The following is a 10,676-nucleotide window of genomic DNA, read 5'->3' as shown; positions in this document are numbered from 1 at the left end:
TTGATTCCCCTGACAAATGATCTTGTTGTGGCGTTTCCAGCCACAACCACGAAGTCGAGTGCTGCTTGTTCGTAATGTGCCACTATATCTGGATCGCTTGCCTTTGCCGTTTGCTTCAAAGCTTCACCTTCCATGGTGGTTATCTCATGTGAGGTCCCGAGCCCGCTGTTCTTCTGATTCAAAGTGCTGTCAGCCCCATCAGGACCAAGTTTGATGTATATATGATTCTCCACATATGAATGATATGGGCCTCTATCGGAAATTGGCCCTTGCCAATAACTCAGTTGGACTTGCACCCTAATACCTTCCCTTGTATCCAAACCAAACATTCCACATGCCAAATAGCTCACTGGTCAACTTTGGATTTTCACAAAACAGACTGCATATCTGCAATCTACTCGAAAAATTGATCACTTTTTATATATAACATGTCTTCAAATTCCATCGTTTGGGCCTGTGTCCGGAGCTGCCTTGCTATTCAAGCTTCCGTATCTGCAGCAGCCCGGGTCCACGGCGGTCCCGACCAAGCATGCCATCCTATGCCTTGCATCCACACGCTACTGATAGGTATATGTAATCATGGGAAAATTCCATCATCTTGATGTTTAAAAATGCGTTTTTCTGTTGTCGGCTACTTTTGTGCCGTCGGCTCTGTGGCTGTCACATAGTCCTACTCAAATTGCCATTTTTTTTATTTTCCCAGATTTCTTATCATCCTAGCATCACACGCCCTCATGTGGGCTTCCAAATGAACTCTGCTCTGATACCAAGTGTCACGGGCCCCTAGATCGAGGTCTCGGACATTGGGCCGCAATGCATCCCATCATGCCAATATGTGATATAGCTCAACTCCATCGGCCGTTGAGTGCGTCATAGCGCGTTATAACCTTGTCGGGTCACACCCTTTGTATGTATCCCCGACCCGGCTCCAAGCCTTGTGGTCTCGGGTCATCCCATCCATCTTGAATCCATGATCTAACCGGCCCGGCCTCATCGGCCTGTCGGCTCGGCATGGCTCGCCGTCCCGGCGGCTTCGCCGTTTCCCCCGTTTTTCCTTCTGTCGTTTCCATTTCCTCTTCGGCACGATCGCCATCAAGGTGGGGAGGGCATCCCCCGGGGCACTCGGCACCTAGTAACCCCCACAGCAACTCGGGAGGCCTAATGTGCCTACCCAGTGCGTGAGTGCGTTCTAGTGTGCCTAGATATGGGTCCATGTTTCGCTGCTCCTTACACTTTCTCCCCATATAGATGCATGATCTTCAGCACGGTCAAGCATACCCCCAAAGCCCCATGGGTCTCGGGTTGGTTTCCCGACCTTACACTACTAACTAGCAGTTTCACTGATGCTGTAAACGTGACGACGTGGAACGGGGCTCTGAGAAGTGCTTGAAACACTTGGCCCCTTGCATCACTAAAGTTCAAACGTGGCGTCATGTTCAAAACATGTGAAAGTGGGAAAACGGAGCACTGATGCGCATTAAATGTTAATAGTGGAGCGTGGGAAAGGTCCCTTAATGTTGGGGAATATTTATATGTCAAATTTGATTCGTTTTTCGGTTGAAAATTGGGCCTTCCTCGTCCAGGCAGATTTCACGTGCAAAAAGAGAGGAGGGAGCGTAACATCCGTTTAGCTAAATTATTAGCTTAACAGAATAAAACAATGAACGCATACTTTGCAATCCCATCCTGCGAAGAGGAGCGTTTTGCGCACGTGTCTTGATATTCGAATTTATGTACGTAATGTTATATATATATATATATCAGTGTTCGAAAAAAACCAGGGTATAGTGTAATTTGCACCTGCAGATTTTTAAAACTACTTTCAAATTTGAAACTTAACGGTACAAAAACCTGCAGATTTTGAGGGGTTGTAGAACAAAAACCTTCAAAATTTGAAAATTTTCTTTATAAATAATTTCACAATTTTTAGATGAAGGTTTTTTACTTTTTGGGAAAATAGTTTTTTTCGAACACTGATATATATACACACGTTTGCAAGTATACATACATACATACTTACATACATGGGCAGATCAAAGAAACGGTTACAAGCAGGTGAACAGTTCAAAAATTCAAATAGCCTTACCTTACCCTTAGTCTACAGGACGAACCCCGTTATCATTCCCCCCTCATCATCATCGTCGTCAAACATACATGCTGCGCATCCTCAACGGCTCTCTAGTTTCTACATACATGCTATATAGGTAGTGTTGGCCCTGGGAAGTTGGACTTCAAGAAGAAGAGAAACCCACACCGCCCTCCTCATTATTGTAGGAGCACGCACTCGTGCCTTCTATTGTCTCTCTTATTTTGTGTCAGTAACCTCTTGTGATTCCTGGCAGTGCTCATCCTTCACGCAAAAGAGAAGAGAGAGAGTCATGTTTTTTAGTGTGGGCTTTGCTTGTCCCCTCAATTGCACAGACAGCGCAGCTAGTGTACCACCGTATCACCCATATATAGGAGTTAAGTAAGAAGAAAGCAAAGAGAGAGAGAGAGAGAGAGATCCTTTCTGGAAGTGAAGGCTTTTACTTGACCCTTCTCATGGGTTCTGGACGCGAAGGCGGTTCCCCACCCCCACCCTTGGCTTCCGCTGCAAAGCAAGTGATGAGCTCCTCCATGCTTCTCCACAAGCTCCAGAGAGAAGAGCTGCTGGAAGGCGGTACCAGCAATGCAGCCATGAGTTTTCTCTCCGAATCCCAAACTCCTAATGCTTACCCTAGAGTGCGCACCCCTCGTGCAGGCAATACACCCCTTCAGAGCCCCCGATCCATGTCCCCCCTGCGAAGCCCTACATTAACCGTAGCAGCAGAACCCGCCTCATTGGCTATGGTGGACTTCCAAGAGGCCATTCAAAGAGTGAGCCACATGCAGAAAAGCTTCTCCCTTCAGGAAGAATCCCTAAGTTTTCAAGTGCAGAAAACGCCCTTTAGGGTTTCGAATCAGGAAGAAGAGGGGGAGGAGTATGAAGCTCCGCCTGCGCCATTGACAAGGAGCAAATCGGAAATTACACAGTCACAGGGTCAGCAGCAGCAGAGGCATAAGAGCCCCTTTCCATCAGGCAGAGTAAGGTCATCAGAGGCAGCCATGGATCACGAAGCTCCTGCTCCTGTGCGCAGCACAAGGAGGGCAGACATGGCAAACTCTGGCTCATCAGAATGGGTGCTGCTGGAGAGGAGCAAGAGTCAAAGAAGAAGCAAGGTTTCTTCTTCTGCTGCAGCTGCCGCTGCCACCATAGAAGAAACTCACGAGAATTCTAATGAACGCAAATCTAGCAGAAGCTCTACCAGAAGGACTAGGGTTGAGGCAGGCCCTCGGGGCCTCCCTGATGCAGATCTGGGCATGGGTGATGCCAACAGAGCAACTAGGCGCAGCCATAGCCGTCCCCACACCCGTCAACACAAACACAAAACTTCAGAACCCATCCCTGTGATGGTCGGGCCCCCATCCCCAACAGAGATCCATTTTGTCGAAAGGTCCCCCCTACTGCATCAGCATCAGCAGCAGTCACCTGAATTTCACCCCTCTGCACACAGAGCAGAGTGCTATTCAACTGCAACATCATCTCCATCAACATCATCCAGAAGAGCTAGCAGAGGTATGCTATCAAATCCCATACATCTCTCTCTCTCTCTCTCTCTCTCTCTCTCTCTCTCTCTCTCTTATATAGCTTATGTCACTAGTATGTTTTCCAAATCATAAGGTTGATGGATATGGTGTCTGTGAGTTGTGAGGCAGCGACTGCTTATTAGCACTTGTTCTGTGCAGGGGCAAGGGAAATGGAGAGCTTAGATTGGCTGCAATTCATGGGTATAAACCATGCCCTTTTGTGCTCTTCAGCAGATTTGTTTGACTAGCAGCATTTGTGATAGGCTCTGTATGCAAGCTCTTTGACATTTAGATTGCTAATGCAGGGGACATTATCATGTGGAGACACATTCCACGGTCAGCATTACTGTTTGGAGTGGGTTGCTTCTGCATCATGTCTGCTTCTCTGATACAAGACATGCAATTCAGGTGGAGTTAGGAAAAACATCACAATACAAAGTTGCTATTATTTTTCTTTTAAAAATCTGTCTTATGTCAGTTACTTCTTGTATGCCACTAGTGCTATATCAGTCATGGCATATGTGGCTTTGTTCTACCTGGCAGCCAGGTTTATCAAGCTCACGTTCCTACGAGGGTGAGAGTCCCGGAGCCAAGCCATCTTGAGAAGTTTTGAGTGTTCTTTTTGAGTCTCTAGAGTTTAAGTTGACATCATCCCCTTTTTGTTCTCTCTTTTGGCAGTGCAACCCCGGCCTCTCTATCATCTATACATGTGTTAACTGAAGCAGATGTTCTGAGACTTCTTAGAGTGCTGTTGCCACCTATCAACATAATGTTGCAAAAGCTAGGAGAGCTCTTCTCTGGAGAACCCATGGTGACACTGAAGGTAGTGCTGTGTAGCATGTTTGAAAAATGACATGCTGCCTTGGAGGGCAGCTCATACTTTTCCATTTGTGGTCAGGTGGCAGGTGCTCTTTGGTTTCTGGCTCAAGTTGGGTCTATGATGAATCTGTGGACCCTTGCACGGATGGGTAAGTCATCCTTGCTAAAATGGTTTGCTGTAAGACTAGTATAGTCTTATGAAGGTCCAGGCTGGGATAGCTGGAGATGGTGTGAGGTCCAAGTGACATGTGACTGAGGTTTTTCCATGTTGCTTGCTGTCACCAGCCTACTTTGCCCTTTTCACAGTACCAAAGTGTTACTCAAGCTACAATGAACAGATTCAAGGGCAAGGTACGACATGTTTTCATAAATTTCCTCCCTATTCGGTACTCTTGAGTCACAAAGGCATCTAAAATGTGGTTGGGAATGTATGGGTGAGCGATGCTGCAGCCAGGAATCTGTTACACTTGGCTCGGACCACATGGAGGGCTTGTGGTCATAAGAAAGCAGTGTTATTGGCAGCATTTGTGGTGGCATGGAACTTTTCATCTGTATCGACTCGCGTCTGCGGGGGTAAGCTCTTTTTCATAACATGTCATGAATGCGAAAGGAGGCTTCTGCCACTTGTTTGTCTGAATAATGTGTTGGTTTTCTTGTGCAGCCTTCGTAGCTCTTGTTGCCTTCCGAGCTTATCATCATGTTATAAGAAGTGGGCTAGAGATTGGTCCAACATTCTCAGCACAGATAGACCCACTGGAATGAGCTCTGTAAACTTCCATGGCTTTGACGTAAAGGTGTCTAGCTTAACTTAATCTTTCCCAACTTAACTCTATTGTAGGGTAATGTTCTAATTATGCTCTTCTGAATGTATAGCTGATGGCATGACTGTAGCCGAGGCGGTAAAACCTAGCGGGTCTGGGTCTATCTACAACAATGTTTATCTCACAGACATTCAAAACTTTTTGAGGGTTTGAGGGTGAAGGGTTTTTGGGGCAGCACTTTTGACTTGTTTAAGAGCCCATGGGGGTTCAGGTTTTGAAGCTTGAACACATTGAGCTCAGAACTCACACACTTGTGATCTCAGAACTCTGGAACATGTGAGCTTCATTCAAACTTGGAAATATATGTTTCTGTATATCCAACAGGGAAAAAATGCTTGTAGTAGGAGGTCATTTCTTTTTGTCTCGGATAGCAAGTCCCTCAAAACAGTTTCAATTTTCCAAATGTTGAAGCCCAAGGCAGTTTTGTAAATGTTGACTTGATCTTATTTGTTATGTCTATGAATTCCAGAATCTTTACAGACACAACAGTGGTTGCTAGGGGAACCACTGTTAGGGGAAACAAACCTGCTAGGGGAACTTTTGAGAAGCCAGTATGTCAGTTATGTATTGCATCTCATAGGCATGTTTATACTCTTGCATCAATGGCTTGGCCATGGTTGCTCTTTTGGATCTTGTGGGTTCCTAGATCTCCTCTTCTTGTTGGATCCTACTATTGTTTTTGGTACTTTTGGCTAGTACTTAGTACTAAGTTTCTGATTATTGCAATAATCTCTGGTGTAGGGAGGGGTGGTCATTCGTGCATTTGTCTTGTTAGCTCAAGATTGTCAGTTATGTATTGTGTCTCACGATTATTCTACTTTCTTTCTTTTCTCTCTTTGTGCATCGGGTCATCGCTTGCACTTCAAAACACCCATGGAAATGGAGTACACAAGAGTATTTGTCTAAATGTCCACGCATTGGACTTGGGTGGATGTGCGGAGGAGTATTTGTCTAAGTGTCCACGGGTGGACTTAGGTGGATATGCGAGGAGGAATACTCTTTCTCTACTCGTAGAGAATGAGCCCTTGATGCTTTTTACAAAGAAGTGTGAGACCTTAAATAGAAAGGACATGGGTGAATGCATGCAAATAGAAAGGGCAAGAAGGGTCATCATTTTGACTTTTTTTAGCATTAATCATTGCATCCTTAAATAAAGCCTTATAAAAACCACTCTTATTCTTGAAAAACTCACATGTATTTAATGGAAAAGGAAAATTTTGGTGGCCTATTTACTAAGCTTTCGCATTATTGCAATAGTCTGTATGTAGGATGTCCATTTAGGTCATTCATTCATTTGTCTTCAATGAATACATAGTTATTGAAAATGACAACTAAATCATATGAACGATATTTGTTTTTTTACATTAAAAAGCAAGAAAAATATCTCATTTTAAAAGCTTTTGGGATATGAGTGTATTTTTGAAAAAAAAAAGTTAAAAAACATATCAATTCTTAAATTTTTTATCACAATCTATTAACAAAAAAATAGTATATTTATATCACTTTTTCAAGTCACAAAATAGAAGCTAGAATAAATAATAAAGAAGCTATCTTTAACATCATCATTTGTAATTAAGAAAGTTTCTTTACTTTTTTGCATCTATATATTATCATTTTCAACCTATGTTATTCTTTTGTGATATTTGCTCTCCAAAATGAATAACATATCTCATCACCTAAGGCACAACTACCATTGATAATCATGTTATCTACACACAATTCATTAACATTTTTGTCTTGTTGACGATGCTTTGAAGTCTTTCTTGGACTAACATACATTTTTTTGGTTGTTAGCTAGAAGTAAGAAGTGTAAGGTTTTTGTTGCTACTAGGAAACTCATTTTTAAACCACACAAAATGTCCATTCTCCATATTTGTAATGAGTTCTCTTTGTTGCTCAAAAAAACATTCCTACCATTATAATAAACTAGTAAAACACATGTACACTAAACTAGCTCCTTATATTTCTTAAGGCATTTAAAGTAGTCAATATCACATTTTTCCTTTTCAAATTTCAAAATCTTATTTGGAGCAAGGTTTTTGTTGCTACTAGTTCTCTTTGTTGCTCAAAAAAACGGTCCCACCATTATAATAAACTAGTAAAACACATGTACACTAAACTGGCTCCTTATATTTCTTAAGGCATTTAAAGTAGTCAATATCACATTTTTCCTTTTCAGATTTCAAAATCTTATTTGGAGCAAGGTTTTTGCTGCTACTAGGAAACTCATTTTTAAACCACACAAAATGTCCATTTTCCATATTTCTAATGAGTTCTCTTTGTTGCTCAAAAAAACATTCCTACCATTATAATAAACTAGTAAAACACATGTACACTAAACTAGCTCCTTATATTTCTTAAGGCACTTAAAGTAGTCAATATCACATTTTTCCTTTTCAGATTTCAAAATATTATTTGGAGCATCCAAATGCACGAACTTTACGCTATCTGTTCGGTTGTCATATTCGGCTTTCAAGAATGCATAAAACAAACTTTAAACCCTCACTTTCAAGAATGCATAAAACAAACTTTAAACTTTCAGAGTTTGAGTACTTCTTTGCCCAAATTAAAGTCCACACTAGAATCTTGTTCCATCTTGAATTGATGTTGAAAGCTAAGATCATTAAGTTGTGCAGATATAAAGACAAATGTGGTTACTCTTGTTACAAAAGAGTGAAAATCATATGTTCTTAAAAGAATTTTAATTATGAAATCAGGAACATAAGCTTCTTCTAAAAGCTGACATATTGTTGGAAGATTGAAAGCACTTTTCTTTTTTATTAGTAGGTCACACATGAACAAATTGATCAAAAACATTGCAACTTCCCTCTCTACTCTTTGGTCTTTGCATTCTCTCAAGGGCCTTTAATTCTACATAAATTAGACATTTATAATTCTAATTGTGAAAAGTATTACCTCCAAATAGGAAGGAAAGATGGGAGGGAGAGTGTTCTCTAAGGTATCCTTAAATGATTCTACGTAAAAATTGTAGACTTCTTTCTTAGTGAAAGTCTCAGGTTGATGAGTAAAGCTAGAATCTCAAATTATTTCTCCATTCAACATCACAAAGTTATCCAACCATTATTGCACGAAACAAAGTTGTGGAGTTTCATGTGAACTAAATGCCAAGCTTGAATTCTCAAAACTTGAAGATGCTTTTTGAATCCTTACATTCCTAATTGCATGAACTTTCAAAAAAACATCTTCGATAAACAATGATAATAGAAATAGTATACTTTGGTAAAGAGCTTCCACGCAATATGGATACTTTCAACAACATACTTTGTTGAGCTTTGCTTAAAGAAAAAAATATTTGTCTTGTCTTCTTGGCTTTTGAAGCTTCTACTTTCTTAAATAATTATCCCCACAACAAAACGATTTACATGTTTCTCTTATTGACTTCTTTGATAACATACGTTGCTTTTATGATTACAATGTGTAAGGTTCCCCCCTTCTAAAATAGGGGAAACACTTAAGATAGTCCACTAAGTCTCAACTTGGAGAAAATTTCCTATTTATCGCACCTTGACCATGTAGAGATTCAAGGATACGATTCATAGGTAAGACCTAGTCCTATCCCGCAGGGGGAGCGTGATCTTCTAAAAATCAAATCACCCATAGGGTAATTGATCATAAATTGGACAACTACTAGACTTGATTTCTAAAGGCAACGCTTTTTTCCTCATCCATGCAAGGCATAACCGCTGGCCTAGTCTTCTAGAATAGAGTTGCCCAAGAACCTATTTATCTAACGTAGGGCTTTCACTTAATCTGTTGGAAAGCTACCTGACTAATCGGGTCCACCCGTCCGTAGGATGGTGCCGCGTCGGGGCATTCCATCCTCCCACTTTCCACCCTACTCACGTGTCAATTTGTTTTCTAATTAATCCTACCACACTGTTTGACATAAATAAACATGTTCCTTAATTAAGGCCCTTTTCACAAGGTTTGTTAAAACAGTCTTTTTCCACAATACAATAACGCCAAAGACAAGATTTATAAAAAAAGTTTATATATGAATCAATTCCATACAAGCCAAACCGGCTCTCTTATTCTTTTCCTTTATATTGCCGATGATCTAGAATTCGGCCTTCCAGCCTCTACATGCTAGGCAAAACCCTACGGGACCATACACCTCATCGTCGGCCGCCGCTGGTGGGGCGAGGACTCAAGCCGGCCTATCGCCCTCTCAGACTCCATCGCTCGATCCTCCCGTCCCTCAGAGGGATGTCTGTACACTAGGGTGGGCTTATTCACCGCACTAGCCTGGGCCCTCAGAACTAGACAGCATCATAATCTCTCACCTCAATCGACGAACCTTATTCTCCCAATGGTATGAGGGATACCTTGGGCCATTCCCGGGCTTTGCTAATGACGCCGCCCGACTACACAAGCACAGAACGGAATTAGCGTCAAAGCCAGGAAAAACTTGCACTCTTTAAAGATAACAATTTCAATGCAATTCATTGAATACATCATCACTCAATTCGTAACTTCATACAATTTTATGTCATTATTTTAAAAGGAAAAGATACACATTTATTAACACTAATATTTAAAAAAAACTCTTCTTTAAAAGATAACCAAGCTAACCTGGCCACCGTTTCCTTGAGGAACTTGTAAAGGGAGGGTTGGAGCCGCATCGGGAGCATCTTCTCTAATCTCATTGTTGCGCGCTCCTCCCGAGAGGTAATATTCTGACGTTTCGGGGAAGGGGCCATCTTGGACATCGTCTTGTAGGGATCGCTGTCGCGGTCGAAACGCTCCAGTCAGATCTCAATTCTGAGATCGTTTGCTCACCGTATGAGCAAAAGACCACAGCGCATGAGCCCTCTCTTAAGGCTAAAACCTGTTGCTAAAGTCCACGCAAATGGGGGGGTGGGGAATTGTGAGATGTCCTTAACACAAAAACGTTTTGCTGAAGGGGAGAAGGGCTGCTGTAAGTCTCTTCACACGGGGGGGGAGGAAGAGTTGACACTGCCTCCTCCTAACAAGAGGGGGATAGAGGAAAATTGCCTTATCTGAAAAGCGACGAATGAGGGGGTGTAGAGAGGGGTGGCTGTAAGGGACAGCTGTACTACAGCAAGTACACTGCACAGGGACAGACGGCGGTACGGACGGCGGCACAGCAGAGCATAAGCTACGCAGAAATGCATGTTTCCCATGGAGCACCCGGGGTTTATATAACTGTGGGGTACAGGTATGGGCGCTGCGCAAAGCAAGGACGAAAGGATGGTGTACCAGTAAAGGCGGTAGATCAGTGGCTTGCATGGCTCAGGGGGAAAGGTACGGCGTCGATTAACAGGGAAAGGAGTAGTACACATGTACCTTATCTGGTCAAGGGCAGCATGGGTGTCCACGTAGCAGTACCTGTGGACCACACAGTGGGCGGTCATCCCTTGGTTCTTGTGTGGCCATCGTACGGGCACC

The 10,676-nt window shown here is 42.5% G+C and overlaps 1 protein-coding gene across 2 annotated transcripts; it reads left to right on the top strand.

Moving 5' to 3' along the window:
- The first annotated feature begins 2,102 nt into the window (after positions 1-2,102).
- Positions 2,103-5,676, top strand: LOC147628484 (uncharacterized). 2 transcript variants are annotated; one of them, XM_086813646.1, is made up of 10 exons: positions 2,103-3,595; positions 3,766-3,807; positions 3,912-4,014; positions 4,106-4,180; positions 4,285-4,429; positions 4,505-4,574; positions 4,711-4,776; positions 4,876-4,998; positions 5,087-5,219; positions 5,299-5,676. In XM_086813646.1, the coding sequence occupies exons 1-9, from the start codon at positions 2,542-2,544 to the stop codon at positions 5,185-5,187; spliced, it is 1,779 nt and encodes a 592-aa protein (XP_086669772.1). In that variant the 5' UTR covers positions 2,103-2,541; the 3' UTR covers positions 5,188-5,219; positions 5,299-5,676. The 2 variants fall into 2 exon arrangements, with proteins under 2 accessions (XP_086669772.1, XP_086669773.1); XM_086813647.1 differs by lacking the exon at positions 4,106-4,180 and having other exon boundaries at positions 2,227-3,595.
- The last annotated feature ends 5,000 nt before the right edge of the window (positions 5,677-10,676 follow it).

This window comes from Cibotium barometz, chromosome 19 (genome assembly GCF_041138505.1).
Source record: "Cibotium barometz isolate CiBa-2024 chromosome 19, ASM4113850v1, whole genome shotgun sequence".
NCBI classification, from domain to species: domain Eukaryota; kingdom Viridiplantae; phylum Streptophyta; class Polypodiopsida; order Cyatheales; family Cibotiaceae; genus Cibotium; species Cibotium barometz.
Note: the sequence above shows the minus strand (reverse complement) of the source record. Positions and strands in the feature narration are given on the sequence as shown.